Here is a 24,692-nt window from a genome sequence, read left to right as displayed (position 1 = left end):
AAGAAGAGTTTATATATAATACAAATTGTTTATTTAGGTTTTCTTGAAAGCAAGGTTGCCCAGATTCCTTTGTACAGTACCTTTTGACGAGCATTCTTTACGAAGGCCCATTGGAGAGACCTTTTGAACGATACCTTTTGGATGAGACCCCTTGGACGAGACCCCTTGGACGAGACCCAGTGGACGAGACTTCTAGGACGAGACCCCTTGGACAACACTCCTTGGAAAAGACCCATTAGACGAGATCCCTTCGACGAGAATCCTTGGACGAGGCCCCTTGGACGAGAGACCCATTGGACGAGACTCCTTGGACGACACCTTTTGAACGAGGCTTTTTGGACGCGCCATCTTGGTAAGCCCTTTGGAGAGTTTATGAATTCGGGAATTCTAGCCTCCACAACGTACTAACATATGAAAAGATACCTCAAACTGACACAATTTGAGTAGAACAGTGATAAGCTATAGCAATTCTAAGTGTGTTTCCTCAAAACACACAAGAAGTTGTAAGACCTATTGATACTTGCAACACTACAAAGGTGATTCAGACTAGTGCTAAAGTTCAAAGTGCCATCTGCAGTCAAGTGTCGTCCACAAAGTCGACCACTTTCGAGTTGTTGTCGTTGCTTACTCGCTCGTGCAACGTTGTTTTCTGCGTGCTTTCGTGAGCACGTGCAATGCATGAAATTGCGCTTCGACAGCTTTTCCCCATAGAACAAAAGGAGCAACATGAATAGACTCGAACCCTGGCACACCGCATACTCCACCATCCACACCGTGGCTAGTTCCAAAATTAAACCACCACCACCGTCACCGGCATGCATTGCTAATGGATGCATCATCTCGTGCTACCTGTTCAGAACAATTTCGTCTCGATAGCGCTTGCAATTGTAAACAGTCAGGAAAGACCCGATCATATGATCGAACACCGAGAATCGAGAATCACGAGACAGTTCGCGGGCACTGTTGGTGTACTTGCAGGGCAGACAGTCGAAGCTGCCGCGATCGGTAGAATGCATTCGTGAGCTGCCATTCGTCTTTTCGGCACATTTCACCTACAGCAATCGGTTGGACAGGTTCTCGAGTGAGCTAAGTTTATCGACGTGGGCAGATAGCACGAATCATCCTCATCTGTGACGACCAGTGACACACCAGTGTATTTAAGGACTTAAACGGAACTTTTTTTACTCTCAAAATGGTGCTGGATTTAAACTTCTCCCGTTACGACAACACGACGCCGTTCGGTTTCAAGCTCGTCGGTGGTGCTGATTTCGATGTGCCTTTGACGGTGGTTAAAGTGAGTTTGGGGACAGTGTGTTCTTACCACGTATTTCTTCTTGAATATCCTTTCCAAAAGTATCGTGCAGTGCAATGCAGCAATTGCACATAAAACCTTCAATTCAAATGATTTAAATTTGCACAAGAAAACCCTTAAGTTATCCTAGCCGAAGAGACGGGTTGGTGACTTCTGCTCACAGGTTGCGTAATCGATGGCAATCGCCCATAATTGTGGCAACGACTTGCTTTGCAATACGGGAATGTGATTCTGTATTACATACGCTTCCACGGTAGCTTCATCTGCTTCCTATCAGTGAATATCCTTAATATTGGCACAGCATACGTCCTTAGACCAACTTTTTTCTGTCTATTGCCTCTCAGTGAAATCCCCGTGTTCGAGACGTTACGATTAACCTCAAAACATGAAACCCAAATCGAGAGACCGTCTCAAATTCGCTATTGAAGTGATCGAAGGGTCGTCGATAAAAATAGCGCCGATAGCGACTCGAAATGTCAGCTAGGCATCGATGCACGACGCCGACGGTGCCACTCGGCGCTCGATACTTTCTATTTCCACTGGTGTTCGCAGCGATCGAATGAAAATCCTGTTTGTGCACTTTGCAGATCTTACCCGGAAGCATCGCCGAAGATGTCGGCATGCACATCGGGGACGTGGTGATGCGCATCAATGACATACCGACGGGCAACATGTCCTATTACGATGCACACCAGCTGTTGGCCTGTGCCGGCAACCAGTTCGTGCTCGGAATCTTGAGGTTAGTTGAGAGAGCTCGAGAGAGTGACAGATCCCCGCAAGGTCCTGGCACATTTTCGACTGATTCTGAAACTGAAATGTCCTTTTCTCAATGTTTGACCGATCATGGTAGGGCACGCGAGGTAACGCCGTCCCAACGTCTCATCAAGGAGAAAACACCGTCCGGTGAGGTGGAGTACATTAACACCTCGCCAAAACCGTTCTGGACGCCAAACGTAGGCAGTAGCCCCTGTCCGCTGAGCCAATCGAAGGAGGAACGACAGCTCGACGAACAGATCCCCGAGGTGCCGATCACCGACGAGCAGATTGCCGAGGTCCTCTCGGGTGAGGCCGAAGTGCTCAAGCAGCACAACGTGATCGGGTAGGTCGCCTGATGCTTTGCGCAAGCAGCAGGCCGTCTGTTTCCTTCACCCTTTTTGACCAACCCCTGAGCTGATTGCGTGTGTACATGTTGTGTCGTGAACCTTGCAGCGTGAACTTTAACAAGATGATCCCCAAGGCGGGAGTGTTCAAGCAGAGCGAAGTGTTCAAGACGCTGAACAGCGAGCTGGTGCAGAGCGAGGAGGAGGACAAGAAGTGGACCACCTTCCTGCAGAAGCCGCAGCGACCGCCGCCGAAGACGCCCGAGGAGCGGAAGCTCGAACGGAACCCGCCGACCGAGCGCTACCAGGTACGAATTGTGAAGCAACCGAAACCGAAAATTGCCCCCGACTACAAGCCACCCAAATCACCGGTAAGTGTTCGGAGTCTGACGCGACGCGGAAGTGCGCTTAAAAGCGGCATGCGCCACACGATGGACGCATTGTCTGTGGTTGCACTGTGAGCTGAGCTGTGGTACGATTGCATACCCGTAATTTAAGGAACCCGAGCCGGAACCGGAACCGATACCGATGTACGACGAGTACCTGAACGAACGCCAGGAGGTGGAGGTGGAAACGATCAAGACGCTCGCGGAGGAGCCGGTGATCGTGGTGGGCGAACCGAACACAGGTAACCCCGAACAACAACTTCCTGGCCCCCGTCCCTGTTGTCCCTACACCTGCTCCGATGGCGCTCACTGCGGTGAAGAGGAGATGGACACGAACGCTAATGGCAATTCCACTGTAGGTGATGGTAGTGCCGATCCGGCCGCAACCGGCAGCCCGAGCGAGGAGGAACCGACCGAGGAGTTCCGCGAACAGCTGCAGAATGTGCAAAAGCAGCTGGAAGCGTTGTCCGCGTTGCCGAACACGATCCAGGCCACGATAGCCGCCCTGACCGAACAGCTAGCCGCGCTGGCAGCACCGAAACGGAAATCCAAGAGTATCTCACCCCGACCGGAAGGTATACCCCGTCCCGTGCTTTCAGAGATATGCTGTGTTTGTGTGTGTGTGTATACTTGCTTTTTAGGTTCATCTTCTATCCCTGTGTCACCGGCGACGATGTATGACGGATGCCGTGCACTTAGCATCTAGCCCGGCCGTAAGACCAATGCATCCACTTTATGCGCACCTGGGAGGAACAATTACACTAGATGAGTTTGTTGCGGGATCTTGATCATGCCAATGCCAAATTGGTGTCCTTAGCAGTGACTGTGCGCATGTCACATCCGGTCATACCCGAACGCGCGAAACGTTCATCATCTGACACCCCCCCCCTACGTCCGAGTGCGTTATTGAGTGAAAGTGTTTAACCTTACCTTGCAGAAGCGGATCCAAATGTGGGTGAGGGCACCGAACAGTCGGCGGCACCGGACGGCATCGTGCCCGAAGTGTCCGAGACGTTCGAGGTGACCGAGTTTAGCAGGGCGGACAGCAGCGGTGCCGATCAGTCCTCATCGGTTGACGAAGGCGAACACATCCAGTACACAGAGGAAGAGCTCGAGCAGCTAGAGAAAAGGATGAAGGAGCACGACATTGAGTGGACCAACCAGAACGATAAGGTTAGTTTGGAGTGGAGCGATCGCTTCGGTACACAGGCCCCAGTGATGCCGAAAGAGGGGTGGCTAGTACTAGAGCTACTAGAACTGTACTGTAACTCTCACTCGCCCACACACACACACACAAATGGCTCCGTTTGCTAATCTAGTGAAGTTCCCATTCCACACTGTGAGTGATCCTGCCGTTTCTGCAAAGTGTTTGATCAAAGTTTTTTCTCTCGTTTTGTTTTGGTTTGGAACATTGCAACTTCTGCGACTCCTGTTGGAATGGGAATCGATCGACACGAATGCGTGTTGTGTGCTAATCTGCGAACTCCACACACACACACCCACATGAAACAACGCACTACACGCCGAACCATAAAACCTGCTGGATCCTGAATCCATCGCGCTCAAACAACAACACCGGCGACACACGAAAGAAGCCAAAGTACCAAACGATCGAGTGGGCCATCGTGTCCCAACGCTATCGAATATATGTGGACGAGGAGGAAGAAATTGAGTACGTTACAGTGCCGCTGCGCATCTCACAGGACCTAGTGGCCTGCGGAGTGGAAGCATCGGAAGCAATAGCAGCCACCGAAGCTCAGCCGGTGCTAGCTTAACGTACCACTTGTCACTGCGACCCACCAACCCTACTCTACCTACCTACCACACCTCAACCAATATATACACTCCGAAAGACGACCCGAATAGAAACCGGCAGATAGCGGACTGCTGTCACGCGCAGCCACTCTGCGCAACACGAGCCTGGTCACACATACGCTGTATGACAGTATATCTTCCAGCATTACCTATATGCCCCACGAAACACGTGCAATACTAATAGCAATAAATGTACTACGCGCTAAAACTTCGTTAACCAATGCCGAGGATGATGATGGGTGGCTTCGCTAGTCGTCTGCGGGACTTGTAGTGAAGTGAAGCGCCAAGGATTCGCCGGTCGTTTTTGTGTTTGTACATCTGTTCGTCGGTGTGTTCTAATCGTTCTCTATCTCTCTTTTACTACTGCTTTTCTCCACCCGTTCGATGATCTTGTGTGATCTTGGCGCCTTTTCTCCTCCCGCTCTTGTTTTTGTGTGTGTGTCCCGTTTACTTTGTCCCGTTGGTTGGACGTATGCTACACACTTCGGCAGGATTCTGACAGCTCCAGCCAACACAATGCCAGCGGTGATGTGCGCACCGCCGTCCAGAACGAGCTGAAGCTGCAGGTGGTGAAGAAGAAGAAGAAGGCGGTCAGCGCATTCGGACCGCTGACACCGCAGGAGCGTCCCATCTTTCTGCCCGGCGGCCGGAAATGGCGCACGGCCAAGGACGCATTCAACGAGCAGTTCATCGCGGAAGTGATCAGCTCGCAGGCGGAACTGATCCAGGGCACCACGCTCGGGTAAATGTCGACCATTGACCTTCCTTGTCCCATTTTTTCAGCCGTCCCAGTGCGTCATCACGACATCCGACATCTTGTTCGTGTCCTGTCCGCCGTCAGCCATCAGGGTGACGCCTCATCCGTCCATGCGTCGTTACGTTTTCGCACATTGTTCATTTCGTGTCTTCTTCTTTTGTAGCAACTTCTACGAAAGTCCTCATCTAGGTTACGACGACAGGTAACCACCGTACCGCCCTACCCCCCCATTTCGCTGTCCTGTCACTCATCGCATCGCTGTTGTCACTAACGTCGTGGAAACTGTCACTAACCGAGGGGTTTTATGAGTGTGAGCCACCCGGGCCGCCATTACGCAGGCATTACTAATATGGCCAAGACCTCTCTCTCTCTCTCTCTCTCTCTCATCATCCATCGCCATCTCGTTATCATCTTGTCTAACAGCACATTCTATGTTTTAGGTAAAGTTCTGGAACTACTACTGGGCCGAAGGAAAGGCGAAGTCACCGCACGTGTACAGGTACGTAGGCAGGGAACGCATGCATGCCTCCGTCCCCAGATTCCAGCTGCCACCCCTTTCGCATAGGTTCATCACGATCATCTTCATTTTGCACATGTTCTTTTTTCTCTCTCTCTCTCTTTCTCCGAAGAACAACGAGTAAAGCGAAGAAATATTCCAACTGCGAACTGTTGGTGGAAAAGTTCGAGAGTGAGCTTTTCAAGTAATACTCCGGATACGAGGTAAGTAGAACGTTTTCCCTCGCTCTAGTAGGTGTGAAGATCGCTGTGTTGTCGAGTACATGTCACTGTCACGTTACATTCAAGTGTTCGCATGACCTAACTGTCCCTTCGTAATGTCTGGCTTATCTCTCGAAATGAGCACAATTTCTAACACGACCGCTTTTCTGTGTGATCTTTTCATTCCACCCCGGGCAGGGTAAACTTCCTCAAGTACCAGAAACCCGAGAAGGACCTCAGCTTCATCAAGAACAGCGACGTCTACAAGCTGGTACACGATATGGATCCCCCCAAGAGTGGCATCGAGCTGCGCCCGGAGATGGTAGTAGCCGAAGAAGATGTGCGAAAGGTAATGAAAGACGAAACCATTTTCCAGCCTCGCAAGTCGAAGGTTTTCCTCTATCAAAATTGATCCGTACCGTACCTACCCAACACCAACCTCCAACCCCTCCTACCTCTCCCCGTGTGCTTTCCGGCTTCCCTATCGTACTTGATGACTTCCGCCTGGCTAATGTGTACCGACTGTTGTTGGGATTGATTTCGGCACTGTTACTGACCTTTTGCAAACATCTTCTTGCTGCGCACGTTGCCACCCAACGCCACCAACGAACTACGTCTGTCCACGGTATCGACGCCAACTTCATTGTACATCTCACCTGCTCGGACTCGTCATCGGCACGCATCATGCAACTCATCGGATCTCATCAAAAACTGCTATATTCGGCCACCCTCCCAATCTCGCCTATATCGTGTCCCGATCTCTGCTGCAGTGTGCATCACCCTGCTGAAGAAGCTTCCCCGTGTTCCCTGTGTTAGCCTTCTGTCCCTTGAATCCTTTTCCCAGACCAAATGATGTATTATTAAAGCCTCGCTAGCATCATGCACCATTTTAAAAACCATTATCCTCCACAGTCGTCAGGGCGCAGCATAAGGACGATGCTCCTATGGCTGCGACAGAACAGGGTCGTTTAGAGCTTTCATTTTAAATCCTCTACATACTATAGGCGTTTGCTGATCAGCACGCAACATTGTTCGCTGTTTTCATTATATCGCGTGATTGTATAGCACACCCATCAGGTTGAAGAGTTATGCTTCGCTTCACATTATTCAAGTATATCTAGAGACTGGTATTTCTATGTAAATAAGTACAATAAAAATAAAACACCATTTACCGATACCGCCGGTTGCAGTGCGTTTTATTATTAACTGCTAAAAGTGTGGAAGACGATGAGAAACAAACAAACAACCTGCGTTTGGCCGCTTCGCTGCCAAAATGGATAGGACAAAAAAAGGGGTTCGGAGCCACGTGAAGATTTTCTTCGCAGAAACAGCTTTTTACTGGCAGTTGGCCAGAAAGTTGACAGCACAAAGAAAGCGTTGAAAGAAAATAGAACGATCGGGTGGGATGATCGGGCAGGACAAAGTATACCTACGATCAATGTTATTTAAAGTACATTTGTAACTGTCAATTTAACTCATTCGAGAACTTTGCTGTCTTGGTTTTATTTGTTCATTTGGGCTGAACTGATGTAAATAAAAAAGGTAAAATTGATAAAAGGCATATTCCGATAACTTAGAACCTCGTGATCATAGAAGACAATAAAGACATTGATAAAATTAAATCAATTATTTGTTATTTTATGTGTTATTTTATATTAAATGTGAAGAAAATGAACTGCTTCTTTTTTGGGCACTAGAACCACTAGTGATCTTAGTCTACCACAATTTCTAGATTCATTACCTTGATTTAATACGTTGCTGGATAGCTTGTCCTGCGTACAAGGACTAAAACAAATTTATAAGTTTAAAAACTAAAACTCAAACTTAACTCAAGAAGCTAAGAAATTAATAAAAAAGGGGACAAAACGTGAAGTAAATAATTTAGCAAATTTAACTAAATTATTTTAATATTTTAGAAACTGCAGAAGTTCAGAAATTAAGAAACTAAGAAACTGCACAGGTTGAGAAATGAGAAAATATAAGTTTCCTTGTAGAAGAAGAGAACAATCTGGTATCAGCCGTTACAAACAGCTACTACTTTGCCATCGGAAATCCCCAAATAAGCCCATCTACCTACATCATATATTCTTCTTTGGCCTAACGACCTCTTAGGTCATGCCTGCCGTTTCTGGCTTATTAGACATACTGATTTACTACGTAGTTGGATAGTCAGTCCTGAATACGGGGAAACCGGTCCGGATGAGATATGAACCTCGGTCCTGCCGTCTGAAGACCGACGCCGTTATCGCCTCTACCACCGGGCCACTCCATCAATTTCATATTCTATAAACATAAATATTTCTGACCTCCGTTTTGGGACAAATATGGATAAGATTGTTGATGTCTTAACGGCATCATAGAATCTAATCTCCACTAATTAAATTATCACCAGAACTTGATTTTTCAACATCAAGAAAAGCCACGAACTGTTTAACGGCAGAGCATTCAACATTAAAAGCGCTGTAACTATTGTTGTGTAAATATAAAAACTAAGACTCATAGTAGACACACACACACATAGTAAGTACTCTACAGTGATTGAACTTCCATGGCCTTTAACCTTACGCCCAATGTAAAGTTGAAGGCCCACGTGGCAGTACATGATGTTAGCGCCATGAGCGTAAAAAACAATGTTGCCCCAATTAAATGATTACCCACGGAAGCCTTGACGAAGGATATCGGCGGTCATTAGCACGGGAAGGAAGCTCTCTAATAACTTGCCACATTGCCCATCCACCTGCTCACACAAATCAGGCACCGAATCACACACAAAGCTCATCGATCGATCACCACCACCGGAAAGGTGGGCAATATTTGCACGTCGGCCGCCCAGTTCGTCAACATGGGAAGTGCCGCTAATAATAGCCGCATTTGCTGCCAGCGAAACAATCGATTGATCGTGAACGAGATTACCACTGTCGGAAATGAATTAAAAATACTGTGATGACTTGACAGCAGCACCCAACACCCGCCCTGAGTTGGCTGAGTCGATATGCGTTCCCGGTCTCTGCGCCGCATCCTTAGGATGATGCGTGTTAGATAACGTTTTTGCGCGACCCGATGATCGCGGTCAGTACCGATCGAATTGTTTTGCTCGGATTGATCGGAAGAGCGCGCGTTCGTGGCGTGCGCTTTGGTGCCTCGTCGTTCGGATTTTTTGGTGGTTTGGTGACATTGAGGGGAAGATAATTTAATGAAGCATTACGAATGCACCCACCGTAGAGCAAACTCATTCGAACGGTAGTGTCCGCACAAAGCGTCGCCAACCAACCTTTTTCACGGCTGTAGTGTCTCAAGCTTCAAGTGTTAACTTCTTCACTGTCCAGCAACTTTCAACGCAATGGATGTGCAAGTGGATGCAATGGAGATGGCCCTGCCACCGATAGAATCGTTCAAGAACTGCGAGTATCATGTGCGTGTTTCGGGTACGACCGAGCTCGACCGTCGCGTTATGTCATTTGTGGACAATCTGTGGGGTTTCGAGGTGACCGGCGGTATCGATCAGTTCGAGCCGCTGACAGTGATTTCGGTGAAGCGCGAAGGATTGGCCCGGCGGGCCGGTATTCGGGTGAATGATATCATCACAAAGATTAACGATACTCATGCAGAAAAGCTGACATTAGCGCAGGCACAGGAACTGATCGCGGAATCGGGACGCACGGTGAAAATCTTCGTCAGCGGGTATGAAGCATCGAGCGGGAGTGCATAATGGCGACTGTGTACGAGTTTTGATATCCGTTTGCTTCCTTTTTTTCAGTGATGTGGACGAAGACAGTGAAGATGAGATGACAGTGGATTACTGGTTCAAACCTTGTAAGTACTTTGCAGCAAAGCTCACAACCAGCTGCAAGACAAATCGTTGCATCTTCATGACCATGACTACGCTGCCGATCTAGACAGGGCAAACGGACGTTGAACGATTGATAAATGCTTCCCACCCCCCCCCCCCCCAGAGCCCATTCTCTCTGTCCACTCATGAACTTCATCCCGTCTATGTCCTATCCCATCCCTTGTCCTTCTGCATTTCGCAAGGATCGCCACTACTCCACCCGTTGATCAAGATGATGGTTTCTTTTCCTCAGTAAACGAATCCGACCGTTCCATGCTGGATTGGGAAGCGCGTCTTCGTGCTAACAGGAATGTGAGTAGATTCAAAGAATGATGTAGTGAGATTAAACTAACGCCACATCCTATATTTTTTTGTAGCCCGACAAATGGAACGGTGTTTGGCCGTGGAACGATCGCAAGAAGGTGGTCTACAAGTAAGTACTCTTTCCTCCCATGGCATGCGGAACTTGGCAAGCGATTTAGCCCGACGCCAAAACAAATTCGGATGGTTTGGCACACAACCTACATCTTCACACACTAACTCCTGCGTTGTATGTTTCGTCTGCAGGGAGTCCAACTGTTATCTCGTTCCAAGCGTAGCGGAAGAAACGCGCGAACGGGAACTGAAGCTGCGAGCCACCGAGGATCAGTACGAGAAGCATTTGAAGCGTGAACGAGAGCAGGCGGAGAAGAAAGCCGAAGAGGAACGGGTAGCGGAGGAAGCACGTCGCGCAGAGGAAGAACGCCGAGCGGAAGAGGAACAATTTTTCGCCAAATTCGAAGCGGAACAGAAAAAGCTACAGGAAGAGGAAGCAGCTAAGCGGCTCCAGAGCGAAGCAGACCAGAGCGCACCGGACGTGGATGGTTCGGTTGAACAGGGAACAGCGGTGGCGGATGCGGAAGCAGATAAGTACATCGATGAGCTGATGGAGCAGGAAAAGGATCTCGGTGAGGTCAGTACGGATATGATCGAGCCAGAGGATGGTAGCGGCACGGCACATGCTTGAACAGTGGACAGATTGTGCAAGCGATTTATTTTGTAAGGTATACTGAGCTGACCATTGGGGAAGAATGAATAACAAATAGGATGTAAAAGATATTAATTACAGTACTTTAAATAAAACATACCGTTGGTACAAACACTAAGTCTGTTTAAACGATTATATCATGTTCTTTTTCCTTTCAACTGCATTCAACCTTTGAACAGAAATACATTTTGATTGTGTTGAAATTTTCTTTTCGCATGTCAAGTACCGTAAATATGATCACATTTTTAAGTAAAATCTATACATACTTTATGCTATAATTAATAGTGTGAAGATAAGAATTGGTTCCTGTTTATATCCTACAATATGATACCGATGGCAACTTATCCTTATCCACTAAACGTGTTTAATGCGGTTTTCTAGGTCTGTTTTGGGACATCCGCACTATGCACACTGTTTGCAAACTGGTCTAAACACTACACTATTAAAGGTATTATTCCATTATTAAGGGAGTGAACATTTTGAGAAGTCCTTGTAGACATTTGTTGATGATGTTGCGAGATAGGAATTACAGGAAGTTGGAATTTTATGCCTGAAAATCTTATTCCTATGTTTTCGAGAGGCATCCTGAGAGCTTTGTAGATACTGGCATGATCGACCAAGAGTGAAACGTTAGCAATTAAATTAATTGGAATATATTTATATTTTTTAAAGCATGCCCAGGGCTCAGATGTAACAGTGGTCGGAGTGGACTCCTCCTCCAAGGATCTTTGTTGTTCAATGAGCCTCAGTGACAGTGGTGTTTTTGAGCCTCGTCTTTTAAAATGGCTTTGACCCTAAAAAAAATCCTCCGTACCTAACAAATCTTCTCGTAGTTCGTAGTTCGTAGAGCTCGTAGTTCATGGGGCTTAAAAGGATATTCTACCTACTGATTACCTACCACTACCTACCACTATGATACCTACCACTTAATAAGAAACCTCTTAATCGAAGGAATCCAAAGGACCTTGTGTACTAAGAGTCCTCACTGTCGAAAGAGTCATCTCTTCCATAGACCCTCACAGACCCCATAGTCGAAGAGAGCCCTCGCGGGAGCCTTTTACTGAAAGGTCTTATAGTCGAGAGTCCTCGTAGTCAAAGCTTCATTCACCAAGACACCTTACAATCGTAACTTATTTATCGTCCAAATGGACTTCATCTATCAAAAAACCTTGTCGCCGAAGACACCTTTATCAACTCACCTAATCAGCAGCCCGGAGAAAAAAGGTATTAAGAAAGGTGTTTCTGCCTCTGACCACCTGTGTCACAGTCCACCACTGTGAATACATTTCTATTTTCCTCCTCGAACAAAACAAAATGTACTGGCGTTCGATCGTAAGAAATGGGTTTGACAACTCTGGTTTTGTCATTTCAAACGCTACTGAACGTCGGCACCCCACGAGGCGTTAGTTTTTTTTTATTAAAATCAATACTATCGCTGATGAGTAGCTCCAGATATCTGATAACTTTTTTTTTATCACAAATCATTACTTCAAGTGATCTTGCTTGAAATATAGCAGCAGGATATGCAGCTATCTAATGCCAAATATTAAGCAATTACACTAAAATGGTGCCGTATTACAAGTGATACTATTTTTTAAAAATATTTTACACTAATTCACACATCTATCATGCTTCAAACAGACTACAAAATCTGATAGTTAGCTTCTAATATAAAAAAGAAATTTCAATTAAAAAATTATTTGAACCATATAATAGCGCCGGTAATTACCATAATCCTTGGATTCAATCAATCGAACATCAATTGTCAATAAACCATACCATGAATGCATATTTCTGCATTACCAGCCGCGAGACTTCTAGTGCATTCCACGCAACGCAACGTGCTCAACGCCGAGTTGCATCCCGAAACTGTGACCGTGTGTCTGTTCCCACCATACCGACAACAATCCGAAGTGCACAGTTCCCATGCTCTTCGTGTCTCGCGGCTTCGCGTGCATCCAAATGCAGCGGGAGCCAGCTTCAGTAAAACTATTCACCCTGCCGAGAGGAGATTTCAATTCAGTTGGCCTACCGGTGCGCACATGGGCACGTGTGCAGTGTGACGATAACATTGGTCGCGAATTAAGTGATAGATTATTGATGCACCATTGATTGGAATTCTAGAATTTAGTGCAATTGAAGACTGATTTCACAACAATAATTCTGCAGTAACGGGAGGTTACAGTTTAAACGATAATCGACGATAGTGTTGTATTGTGATAGGTTGTCGATTCGGCCAACCCCTAGTGTGAGTGCGTGGTGTGTTTGAAACTAGGCCACGAATACGTAATCATCGCTGTAAGGCATTCGCGGACGACGTTCGACGCCCTGTCTGACCTGGCATTGACCAAATCATCGGAAAATCATCGGCCATTACATCACACAACGTCACGAAACAAAAATGCCCGAATTTGTCATTGAAAAGCGCAATATTCCAGTCCTGACCGTTTCGTCCCGAGATGGACCGGTGGTCAACGAGAATGGTGACAATCCGCTCGGATTTCGTATTACCGGTGGAGCGGACTTCGAGATGCCCATCACCGTGTTCCAGGTAAGTTTTGGGGCCGATTTCTTCGCGAGCTTGCATTGGTGGGCTTAACCTAGCCGGAAGCGTCACTGATTAGACGTTAAGGGGTTCGTTCCAATGTTTCGAAAGTCGGCTGCTGATCAGGACCGTTGGTGCGTAAGGTGGCGGTGGCGGTACTGCGTGATCAAAAATAGATCCAATTGCCACTGAATCTATGCTGGGCGCAACATCGTACGCTGAACTCGATCATCAGTGATCTACTGCGGTGCATGCCACTGTCAGTCAGTACACGCATCGGCCGACAGACACCGGCTATCCGGCGATAAACATAACCTAGCATTCGAACAGTTGAGTTGAGCGATGTCGCCGGCTCGCAGACAGACGTCCATGTATTTCTTCGTCATGCGCACGACTCGCGGTGCCATTCGCCTGTTTTGCCATGCGCAGCTGACCAACCACAACACAATGTTTTGGGACGTTCGTTGCCGGTTGGTGTCGATGTTTTTTGCTCGAAGTGTTTTGAAATTTATTTGAAACACACATATCCCGACGTCACTAGACTTACATGACACGAAAACAAACTCTCGAAATATGATCCACTGGCGACACCGCGCGCTCTCGACCCATATGCTGCTGCCCTGCCGTTAATCCCTCCCGCGTTTCAAAACCGAACTGATACTAAGACAAGATGTGAAATTATTTACCCAGCCCAAGTACATAAGCGTATAACATAATTTCAAAATAATATACAACACACACTGAACAAGGCGCAGGGGTTGAAACAAAAACATGCACAATAAAGACAGGAAAGCACACCAAAACTGCTTCACCTTTACTATCGAGCGAAAGATCGAGCAGTGTGTGGAGATCCCGGGATAACCTATTCTTTGGCCCACTGGTTCAGTGTTACGTTGATAGTCACCGCCGAAGCAGCGCGGCTAGGACCAATTTCTTTCCCTTCGCAAAAAGCGTTACTTGATCCGCAAAGCTCGCTACACAAGAGTGGCGAACGGTGTAGCATAGTGTCCGGCTAAGGGGATGGCACTGGACGAACCGAAGGTGGCACCGGAAGGTGACCAGCAGCCAGTGGACAGCAATGGAACGAACGCGAAACGTGACGACGCACCGGACTACTACAAACGACCCAAGTTCAAGCGAAACATCATCCCGTTCGACACGGAGGACCTGTCGGTGCGAGTAATCCGGGAACGTTTTCTCATCCCGAACCAGGTGTCCGAGGGCAGCCCGGCCCAGAAAGCGGGCCTTGCGCTGGGCGACCAGATCCTGAAGATCAACGGGGCCGATGCGTCGGCGATGCGCCTCGCTACGGCCCAAGCCGTCATTAAACAGGCCGGCGAACAGCTGCAGATGATCGTAGCAAAGTAAGCATACCACCATCCCCGCACCCCATTCCGTGTTTGCGTGACTCTTGTTATCCCGAGGAACTGTGTTGAACTGTGGATGGATTTCCCGGGCCAGTTTTGATCGTCAATTGAGAAGCTCTTCTAGTTTGCCCGAATGTGTGTGGATGTGTGTCGTTAACACGTTACCGAGTGTCCGCGAGTGAAGAGTGATTATTTTGCTGATAAAAATAACCGGAAACTTTTGTCGTGAAAATCTAGCTGGCGGTGAGACGGCGTGAGATGGGTGGGCCAGATGGCCATCTCGTTCGTACCCAAAACCGCAATGATCGCAGCTACAGTGAGGCGGACTGCACTGAGAGCTGATGTCGAAATCGTTTCCCTTATGCCCTAGTTAATGAAGGCAATCTCAGGTGGCAGGCAACAGAAGTCCTTGGACTGAACATGCAGTCGTACATCGAAAGACTGACTTCAGGATAGCTTATAGCACAAGTGTCCAACAACATCTAGGTGATGCTCAGCTTCTCAAATGAAAGACCGAGTATGTTGCAATAAGCCGTCTCTATCCATTGTTGTCCATGGACTCAGGTCATCAGTAGATCAGTCTGCATTTTTGACAGATCACTATCGCTCTCTTGAAGAACTTGAACACCCCCACAGCCATTTGCAATCACAACAATCCTTGGCCGAACGCGTGCCTTAGTTCGGAATGCGTTCAACGAACCTGCATTTTCAAACATCAACAGGTAGAGGCACAAGGTGCACACGTAGCACGTGACGTCACTTGTCACCTGTTTGTGCGTACACCAACGGCAGGAAATTGATGCATGTCACAGTTTGCTTTCCCCCTTTAAAACCTAATGTCCATTAAGCCACATCGGCGCATCGTTAACGGATAGCTGGCCCACCCGAGCAGTTGTTATCCAACATTGCTGTAGATCCGTTCAACCAGAAATAACTTTTTTGCTTTCATTACGTTTTTCATGCCGCCGTGGTGCTTGTGGTGTGCCAACGACAACAATAAGCGACAGTGTGCCTAGTGAGGGCTATCGCGCAAACGCGCCTTATCGATGTGGGGTAGTTTCTGTATCGTAGATCAATCCTACCTTCTGCTGCCCGTCTCGCCCACAACCCGTGCGGCTCTTGTGGGGCAGGACTTTAATGATATCCGCTGCTTCATGTGGTTCTATTTTGATCTCGAGTGGTGCCAAACATTAACTCGGCCGAGATAGGTTTCGCGCGTCACACAGAGAGGTCACAGATATATAGCCGGACCTGCCGAAGGAAAATGTATTGCGTTGCAGAAATTTATCTTATGATATTTGCTCAGAATTGCATCCCTTTCATTTCAATACTTATGAGGTTGTGCCGTTGGTTTATCTAGCAGATTAGACATAAACTTGCAATAGTTATTCTAAGATGTAGATTTTTTTTAAATATAGAATAATAGACAGTAACGGGAGCAATTGATCGTTGCTACAGGATATTTTCAGAGGGAACAAAGCAAATCTGGGTCATCGATGCACAATAAAAGACGGTGATCTTCCAGAGATGCAAGACCAGACAATCCTGATGAAAGGTCTCGGCACCTCGAAAGCAACAATATGGTTTTTGGCAGGCGAGGACCAGATCACTAAGGCTAAACGTTTCACTACACCATATGTCCTCCTAGACCTGATCTCTATACAGTCATTGTGGCGAGGGACCGTGAGTCCGTAAGGGACCTAATCGACAGAAACTAAATGGACTGGAATCTGATCAACGGAATGGGGATAGGGGATTGAAAGCACTCCAGAGTCCGTTGCAAATTTAACTTGACGATTAGACGAGACGACTTGACGTTGACTCTACAGATAACTACAGATTTTCCTAATGGAAGATCCTAAGAGCAATATCAGTTCAAAAACTTCGTATAACAGCATTCCTTTCGTTACATTCTCTCTACTAACGTGTTGCCTTCTAAATGTTGCCAAATCTTGATGGGTGCAAGAGTTTCCTTTTGCTAATGGTGGTGCCACTTTTGCACTTCCAGAGACGACGAGAAAAATCGCACAGCCGAAGAGCAGGGTCAGCCGAAGGAAACGCGCGAGGTCAAGTTCGTAGGTAATGAGCAGGAGCAGCAGCAGGCGGCCGATGTCACTAACAAACCCGCTCCCCAACCTAAAACCGACGAACGTGGTATGTGCTAATTGGTTTGCCTACACACTGATCTCTAAACCTCGGCTAAAGTTGGCCCCATACTGGCCCGGGGCACCAAAACCCGGGACCCGGGGGAGGGGCCAACCACTAACCATGTCTTACTACTTTTCCCCTCGTTTTTGCCGCCTCCTTGCCATTATTGTGATTGGAATGGACAGAAAATTGGACGCAACCCCCGGAGCGCAAGGTATGGCATCCGATCGTATGGCAGCAGCCACCGCCCCCAATCCCGCCGGATCTATACGGAAAGGATGCACCGCACCAGCAGCTGATCGCCAACATCCGCCGGTTGCTGACGGAAACGCGCACCAAGCCGGAAGAGCGCCAGAAACACATCGAGCGTATGATGCTTTCGCTTCCGACCGGTTCCCGGCGGGAGGAGGATGAGGACGAGCAGCCTCAGCCGCCCCCACCGAAGCCGAAGAAAAAGAAGAAGAACAAGGGCAAGGCAAAGCCGAAGGCAGCTCCACGGACACGCCTGGACAGTGAAACGTCGGAGGATGGAGACGTGTCGGAGGTGGCTCCAGCAGTCGAACCAGCCGAGACGATTCCCGAGGAAGTCAGTGCCGAAGCTTAGGGGGTGGATGGAACACGGTTCCCTCTGGCCCACATACTGACGGAGCTGGCACAATTACTGTGTAGGAGTAAATAACAGACTATCTCAGATTTTCCAAGCAAGGTGTAGATGGGAGTTGTATTAAACGAAACGAACATGATTTGTTAAAGCTTTGTTGTGCTCTTTGATCAATGTACTTAACCTCGATTTGTTCCGATGTTGAATAAAATCGTTTCTTTTTTTTTGTTTTATACATTATTACAATCCCCTTTTTGTTGTGTTTTTTCGTGGGCGGAAAAAAATGGTCATAAACGGCGCCACTTACCTGCCAACTTTCCGTTTTCTCTACCACTTCGCCAGTCCCTTGCGATAGCCGCCGGTCCAGCTTCGATTCGACGTCGTCCTCGTCGCACGATCATCGCTCACTGTCCTGCGATTCCTGCGATAGCCTGAGCGTGCAGGCCGTGGAACAACAGCTGCGCCAAATGCAACAGCAGCTCAACGAAATCAGCGTCATACCGATGCAAATTCAGGCAACGCTAAGCTTCCTCACGCAAACCTTGTCCAAGTTTGCACCACCCGAACTACAGCGCCAGCTTCCGGAAGCTCTACGCGCCAGCACCAAACAAGCATCGGAAGAAATCAAGGAGTTTGTGGGCGGTGCGGACTCAACGGAACGGGACGAAACTGTCGATGGGGAAGTGACAGAGGAGGAGACGTACACCATCACGCTGGAGTCTCTGTTCGATGAATCGGAGGTGCTTGATACGATTCCCGCTCGTGGAGAGGACGATGATGACGATGGACAGTCGCAGGACGAGGATACGCCCGAAGAGCCTGAAATTAGTGAAGAAGAGCGTTCGCGTATCGAAAAGTTGGAGCGTATCATCAAGCTGCAGAAAACCTGGCCATGGAGTCAACAGGAAAAGCCTATCCATAAGTAAGAAATGCTTACCGTACTGTGCGAAGAAGCGTATGCTATTTAATATCTTTTCTATTTCACAGGCGTTCCAATTGCCATTTGGTGCCGAGTGTAGCGTTGGAACGATCGAAGATCAAGCAACTGACGAACATGGAGTCTTTGCCGTTCTACAAGCATGGATATCTCACTCGGGTCTGAAAATCGAGCGCAGCTATAAAAACACAAAAACCTGCAACCTTCTTTTGTTTATAATTTCTAGTGTTTAACGATGCTTGTCTCTCTCTCCCAGTTTGTGTTGGCTTGGAAATATACAATATTTTCTTTTAAATGTCTTTTTTCATTCGCTTCGAGCAACAAAAGATACAATGGATGACAAAATAGCAATACGCGACCGGGTAAGAGTATAATTTTGAGGGCGGCTCACACAAGCTGTCATGTCGCTTGGCGGCAAAGGCGGCTAATAAATACGGCGGCTGGACGCCATCGCAGCTGTCAAACAAACAGAAAACCAATAGCAAACCGCACTACACATTTAGTTTAGAAAAGCTTTTTAAACGACAGAAAATGTAAGTATTATCGCCTTAAATTGTAGCCTAGCTCTTTTATAAGTGATGTGTGATGACATTTGCTTTTAGGGCACTGGCAAAACCAAAATCTGAGCTAACCCCGGAAGAGCTGGCGAGGCAGGAAGAGGAGGAATTCAACACCGGGCCACTTTCCGTCCTAACGCAATCGGTGAAAAACAACACTCAGGTCCTAATTAACTGCCGCAACAACAAAAAGCTGCTCGGTCGCGTAAAAGCATTCGATCGCCACTGCAACATGGTGCTGGAGAACGTGAAGGAGATGTGGACGGAAGTTCCGCGTACCGGCAAGGGCAAGAAGAAGGTGAAGCCCGTCAACAAGGATCGATTTATCTCGAAGATGTTCCTGCGCGGCGATTCGGTGATTCTGGTACTACGCAACCCACAGGCAACAGCTGCCGGAAAGTGAAGCCAATAAACTAGCCTTAAGTAATTTCGAACAATTCACGTTTATTCTGAATGTAATGGAAAAGAAATACAAATGTAAGAACCAGCAACCATCGTGCGTAAAAAGAGTTTTCCCCCCGGTGGAAAAAGGACGCCCGAAGCGGCGGCCTCTAATCCTTCTCAGCAATTGCCGTCAAATGCACCTCGATTTCGTCCTCGGTTAGGGTACGGAATTCCGGCTTTTCCTTGCTCACGATGCCGATCTCTATTTCCGTTGGCTTAAAATCAACTGCCAGCACTGTCGAAAGGCAGGTGATGGCTAGCTGGATCGTTTCCTCCTCCCCAAAGTCGGCCTTGCGCTTGAGTTTCTTCTCCAGATAGCTGTTCGCTTCCGTTTGCTTAACACCGACCGAAATGGCGTGATAGCCGCAGTAGTAACCGGCTGGATCGGTTTTGTAAACGGCCGGACCGTTTTCCGCATCATATGCGATCATCACAATACTACAACCGAGCGGCCGCATCTCGGCATTCTGCGTGTACACCTGCGAAATGTCTGCCATTCGGCGGCAGAGCACATCGACCGGAATCTCGTAACCGTACTTGTACCGCCAGTTGGCCGCTTCGTAGCGGGCCCGCTGCACCTGCGACCGACTGTCCGCAATGCGACCGGTCATGACACAGCCGATTTCACGGGTAATGCGATACAGATGGGTCACGGTGGCTGGGTCGATGAGCTTGTCGGGGATCTTCTTCTGAGTCGCTACCACGGCACAATCCTTTCCTTTGAGCGCAATCGACGTAAGTCCTTCCTGGTTGATTGCCTTGAAGGCATACTCTGTAAAAGGGTAAGTATAGATAAACATTATCCGTGATGAAGAAGCGAATCTACCAACTATCGTACGTACCAACTTGGTAAAGGCGACCTTCCGGCGAAAAGATCGTAATGTGACGATCGAATCCGGCGCTACTTCCACGAGACATCTTCTGGTCAGTACCGACTTATTGACGAACGACTAAATTATTCGAATAAAATGTAGTTAGAGTGATTTAGCTTTCGCGAAACTCAACAAACAGGATAGATGACCGACGAAACACGGATTTGTGGGGTTAAAGATGATTTGTTGTTTTCGGTTTTGAGACGTTTGACAGAACAGCAGGCCATGAACGATGACCGGTTTTGACGTTTCGGAATTTGACATTACGGTTCAAATGGCCGTTTTGTTTACGTTGCTTTGGATAAAATATGATAACAGTTTAAAATTACTATCCGATGCTATTTAATAGTTTATAGTTGCATTTAAAGGGTAAACCTCCGTAATATATTAACTAATGTACTTCTTGCCTTTTGCCCACGAAAAATATAACTCTTTTAAAGAATCCCGTACGCAGGGCCTGCTTCTTTGCCACAGGTAAAATCAAGTCATAGGAATCCAGAAATGGCAGGCCAGGAGCTCTCGAGCTGGTAGTGCCAAGGAAGAAGAAGAACGGATCAAACACGTGCTTACAAATAAATCAAACGAAATCCATGAGGAATGCCTTTCTGACCGTTTCCCCGTACGCAGGAATGACAATCCTGTTACAAGTAAACGAAATCAAGGAAGCCAGTAATGGTAGGTCAAGGTCGTTATGTCGAGGGTGTTGGACCAACGATGAAAAAGACACCCGTCTTTAACAAGGATCGGATCGGGTTTCGAAAAGCATCCAGACGGTACTACCGTTGGCAGCACGTCATCATGTCATGCCCTCAAGGACACTAGTAATGGCTTATAAATGACATCCATAATGACTAAACCTCTGTCCACGGCAACTTCAACAATATTTTGTTACGAATAGTAGTAACACACCATTCTAGCTGTTACTTTGAGGTTATTCAGGTCCAAACAGAAATAGGTTCAAACTATTTTGTGAACCGCTAAAGAAGATATGGAATATTGAACTACAAATTAGTTCACAACATTCCCTTTGGATTTGCCCAAATGAAGCTTACACGACCAAATTTTTGGGCCGCCTGTCGTTCCCTTAATTATAAAATCTTCTCCAGAAGCATATACACCTCCACCGTAATTGGATTACTTGAAACTCTCCCTATCGGCAATGCGGCACTGTAATGTTGAACGGTGCCAAAAGCATGTGGAGCCATCCATTGAGTGGGCTGCACCTTCCGTGTGTGAGTTTAGAAGCATTTGATTGAGCTGTAGCTGCACGGACCACGGACCTCCTGCATCCATTGCGTTACGATATTTCTTCATTAAAAATGCATACTAAGCGTCGTATTACATTCGATGTTCATCTGACGATGGGGATTTGATCTCGTACGGTGGCGGTAAGGTCAATTTGTGTATGCTCCATTCGGTGGTAGCCTGTTCCGGTAGAGTCTAGAGTCTTTTAACCTTGATCCAGATTTGTGCAACCAGCGGAGAGCACTCAACCATATAACCAAATATTGATGAGCTGGTAGAGTTTTGCTAGATACGGGAGATCAATTTACATGTGCTGGGAAAATGGAGCGTAGTTCGCGTAGCTGGCACGGTGCTGGTTTCATGTTAATAATTTGTACTTTGCAAGTGCGATTGAGCACACTCGATAGGTGTTTGAGGTTTCAAATTATTACGACGAACGGTACGGTCGATTTTGAGCACGACATTACGTAGTAGTTATTATGAACCAAGTTTGGAAGTAATGGAGTTTGTTCATTATAGATAAATTTACCTGTACTATAAATAAATACAGCTCCACATCCCATAATGTGATGCACGTACATTTGGTTCGATTCGAGGAAGAAAATGTTTCCAGTTGAATATGTTTATTAAACGAACTCGATTTGTTGCTTTTAACTTAAAAAGCTGGATTCATTCCTGTAAACCTTAGTTAAATAAAATTTTTTGGACGATTTTATACGTAATTTAACAAGATTATTTTAAGCCCTGTTCAGATTTACGATCTACCGTGTTGTACTAAAAAGGGTATGCAATCTGCATTTCAATACGCCTGAAGATAGGCAATTACCAGTAGCACGGCGAAAAATGGATTTGATTTTAATATTTATCTGTTAAAAATCAGTTTTAAAGAATAGTTTTAGGGTTTTTAAGTTTTTGATGCTTTTCTATTTAAATTTAAGGGGAAAAGTGTTTGTTTAATAGTAATTAGTTAAAAGTAGAAACATATTTTTATGTTCCAGTACGTTACTAAAAAAAATCAAATTTGCATTATTACTGCATGACGAGGACGAGAATATTATAGAACCACTTATAGAACCAACAGCACTGTAAATAAATGCCCGGAAACCGGAATGTAACTACTCTTGAAACACTTCCGGGAACTTTTACCATGGCACGGAAGGCAGCAGTAGCGCAAAATAAAGAATTAAATAATATAAGAGGTGCAGCTATTTGTCGCCTTGGTGATTATGACGTAGTACGGATGAGGTTTCCTTCCGGGAGGGGGGTGCAAGGAAAAAGAAAAACTGTGACCGTTATGGGACACTTTTTCCCCGTACGTTCCCAACTCTACCCCCCCCACTCTCGCTAGCCGTGTCTACTATTCGTCCACGCAAATAAATCCTCCCCGAAGGCCATCGTGTGCTAAAAATACACTACCCATCCCGAAACGTTCTCGCTGGCTCGGCTTTGAAGGGCTTGCGGCAGGTAGGTGCTTCTACTAAAAGTGAGTAGGTATGGCAGTGGTGGAAAAGTTTTTCCTCACTGGCATAGTTCAAGCAAAACCCAGACCGCCCGCCCAGACCATACGCTCACATATGTCACCGCACAGTGAAAGAGCTAGTGAAGTGAGTATCGAAACTGACATACCCTGCATTCCGGCGCCACGGACCACCTTCAATCAGGGAAATAATATTCTCGCTAAGAAGATTGCAGCTGATGCTGTATGCAGGTTTCGTCCCGTCGCTCCAACCTCCGTCCTGTCGTCGGACCCCTTTTTCTGAGGGTGGCAGCAAAACGAACTTCCAGTTTCGCGTAGCAGTGCCACAGTCGGAGCTGAATAGGCATGTCGGTTTTGCCGAATGTGGGCAGGCAAGAACAAAACCGTACGCCCGGCTGTGTATCTGTCGACGATGATGCAGTTCTCGAGTTGCAATTCTAGGGGGAGAGACATCAGACGGGGGAAAAAAAGAAGGACACCCCGGACGACGTGCAACATTCTATGCCGTGGTTATCAAACGTGGAAGAGTAAGTTTTGCATACTTTAGGGCGACAGAGGACTGGGACACACACTCACGGATTCCGGGCAGTGCTTTCACATACTTTGTCCGCTTTCGGTGTATTTTCTGAAGTGGTTGAAATGTTTAACGGCGTGGCACGGTGAACAGGTAGACGAAAGCAGGAAGGATGCTACAGCGAAAGACTCTATCGCCATCTGACGGCCGTAGTGCGTTTGGGCCGCCGCCATTCATCACGCACCAGAGCAAACGAGAAACAAAAAAAAACGCCGGAAAAGAATTTAATTAATGACAATCCCGACGATGGGAAAATTGGTTGATGCTTGTTGCTTGCAGATAACACAATACGCAAGCTTTCTTTCTGCAGAAAAATGTGCGAATTGTGTTGAACTATGTTGGACGCGGTTAGTACCGGGCGTTAGGTTTAGCATCCCTGCACGCGTTACCACGTGGTTGGATCAATGGGGAGGAATCTAATTATTTTCACTATGAATTGTGTGTTGCAGAGGGGATTTATGGGCTTTATGATAAATCATACTATTGGATCATACTGTTGGATATTTATCGCTCTGTCCAGCGGCATGTACAGCTTCTGCTAGTGAGCGGGATTTTATATTGGTGCTGAAAACAAAGGTTCCCGAGCACTTCTTTTTGTATTTGATTTTAGTGTGCTGTATGATAACAGCCTAAGGAGATTTTTGGTTAAACTAAACCTAATACCTTTACGAATATTTCGACTAGATTTCGTTGTTCTAGTCTCTCGCAACTGTACCACTGTTGAGAATGATGTGAAGAATATTGAAATCTGTTTAAAAACTCTTTTGGATAACTTAGAAATCTTTTTTTCCATATTCATTTGGGAGAAATTGATTGGAATGTTTTTAGGATATTTAATTTAAGTTAGATTATATGTGTAGTTCACTCTACAAATTTGTCCAATCTAATTGCCTATTAGAATTTATACGTATTGCATAACCACTAGGCGCTAATTGATTGGTTGTTCGATGCCATTAGCAGGAAGTGGTCACTCCCTCGAAAA

At 46.8% G+C, this 24,692-nt stretch overlaps 6 protein-coding genes across 18 annotated transcripts; 5 read left to right on the top strand and 1 right to left on the bottom strand.

Annotated features, from left to right (window-relative positions):
- Positions 1 to 904: 904 nt before the first annotated feature.
- Positions 905 to 7,265, top strand: LOC118502703. Of its 12 annotated transcripts, none has more exons than XR_004905066.1 (10): positions 905 to 1,294; positions 1,900 to 2,051; positions 2,163 to 2,411; positions 2,522 to 2,783; positions 2,911 to 3,373; positions 3,736 to 3,971; positions 5,105 to 5,355; positions 5,794 to 5,869; positions 6,000 to 6,090; positions 6,286 to 6,424. XR_004905066.1 is itself a non-coding variant. In XM_036035243.1 (10 exons), the coding sequence occupies exons 1-10, from the start codon at positions 1,193 to 1,195 to the stop codon at positions 6,497 to 6,499; spliced, it is 1,851 nt and encodes a 616-aa protein (XP_035891136.1). In that variant the 5' UTR covers positions 905 to 1,192; the 3' UTR covers positions 6,500 to 7,265. The 12 variants fall into 12 exon arrangements, 8 of the variants coding, with proteins under 8 accessions (XP_035891136.1, XP_035891133.1, XP_035891134.1 ...); XM_036035243.1 differs by lacking the exons at positions 5,794 to 5,869; positions 6,000 to 6,090 and adding an exon at positions 5,534 to 5,572 and having other exon boundaries at positions 2,911 to 3,040; positions 3,158 to 3,373; positions 6,286 to 7,265; XM_036035240.1 differs by lacking the exons at positions 5,794 to 5,869; positions 6,000 to 6,090 and adding exons at positions 5,534 to 5,572; positions 6,858 to 7,265 and having other exon boundaries at positions 6,286 to 6,436.
- Positions 7,266 to 9,173: 1,908 nt separating this feature from the next.
- On the top strand, positions 9,174 to 11,061 carry LOC118502725 (stress response protein NST1-like). Of its 2 annotated transcripts, none has more exons than XM_036035284.1 (5): positions 9,174 to 9,768; positions 9,845 to 9,900; positions 10,170 to 10,228; positions 10,294 to 10,349; positions 10,484 to 11,061. In XM_036035284.1, the coding sequence occupies exons 1-5, from the start codon at positions 9,428 to 9,430 to the stop codon at positions 10,920 to 10,922; spliced, it is 951 nt and encodes a 316-aa protein (XP_035891177.1). In that variant the 5' UTR covers positions 9,174 to 9,427; the 3' UTR covers positions 10,923 to 11,061. The 2 variants fall into 2 exon arrangements, with proteins under 2 accessions (XP_035891177.1, XP_035891176.1); XM_036035283.1 differs by having other exon boundaries at positions 10,149 to 10,228.
- A 143-nt stretch (positions 11,062 to 11,204) lies between these two features.
- On the top strand, positions 11,205 to 18,836 carry LOC118502740. The gene is made up of 3 exons (XM_036035304.1): positions 11,205 to 13,494; positions 17,947 to 18,526; positions 18,592 to 18,836. The coding sequence occupies exons 2-3, from the start codon at positions 18,072 to 18,074 to the stop codon at positions 18,704 to 18,706; spliced, it is 570 nt and encodes a 189-aa protein (XP_035891197.1). The 5' UTR covers positions 11,205 to 13,494; positions 17,947 to 18,071; the 3' UTR covers positions 18,707 to 18,836.
- LOC118502729 lies at positions 14,348 to 17,850 on the top strand. The gene is made up of 3 exons (XM_036035290.1): positions 14,348 to 14,852; positions 16,864 to 17,009; positions 17,189 to 17,850. Exons 1-3 carry the CDS (start codon positions 14,509 to 14,511, stop codon positions 17,605 to 17,607), a joined length of 909 nt encoding a protein of 302 aa, XP_035891183.1. The 5' UTR covers positions 14,348 to 14,508; the 3' UTR covers positions 17,608 to 17,850.
- A 107-nt stretch (positions 18,837 to 18,943) lies between the features above and the next one.
- LOC118502747 (probable small nuclear ribonucleoprotein Sm D2) lies at positions 18,944 to 19,589 on the top strand. Its single transcript, XM_036035313.1, has 2 exons — positions 18,944 to 19,074; positions 19,144 to 19,589. Coding segments are annotated over exons 1-2 (360 nt in total). The 5' UTR covers positions 18,944 to 19,072; the 3' UTR covers positions 19,502 to 19,589.
- On the bottom strand, positions 19,523 to 20,618 carry LOC118502737 (proteasome subunit alpha type-6-like). Its single transcript, XM_036035301.1, has 2 exons — positions 20,385 to 20,618; positions 19,523 to 20,314 (listed from the first exon to the last, which is right to left on the bottom strand). Exons 1-2 carry the CDS (start codon positions 20,458 to 20,460, stop codon positions 19,650 to 19,652), a joined length of 741 nt encoding a protein of 246 aa, XP_035891194.1. The 5' UTR covers positions 20,461 to 20,618; the 3' UTR covers positions 19,523 to 19,649.
- Positions 20,619 to 24,692: the final 4,074 nt, after the last annotated feature.

This window comes from Anopheles stephensi, chromosome 2, assembly GCF_013141755.1.
Source record: "Anopheles stephensi strain Indian chromosome 2, UCI_ANSTEP_V1.0, whole genome shotgun sequence".
Classification (NCBI taxonomy): Eukaryota; Metazoa; Arthropoda; class Insecta; order Diptera; family Culicidae; genus Anopheles; species Anopheles stephensi.
This window is presented reverse-complemented; position numbering and strand designations above follow the sequence as displayed.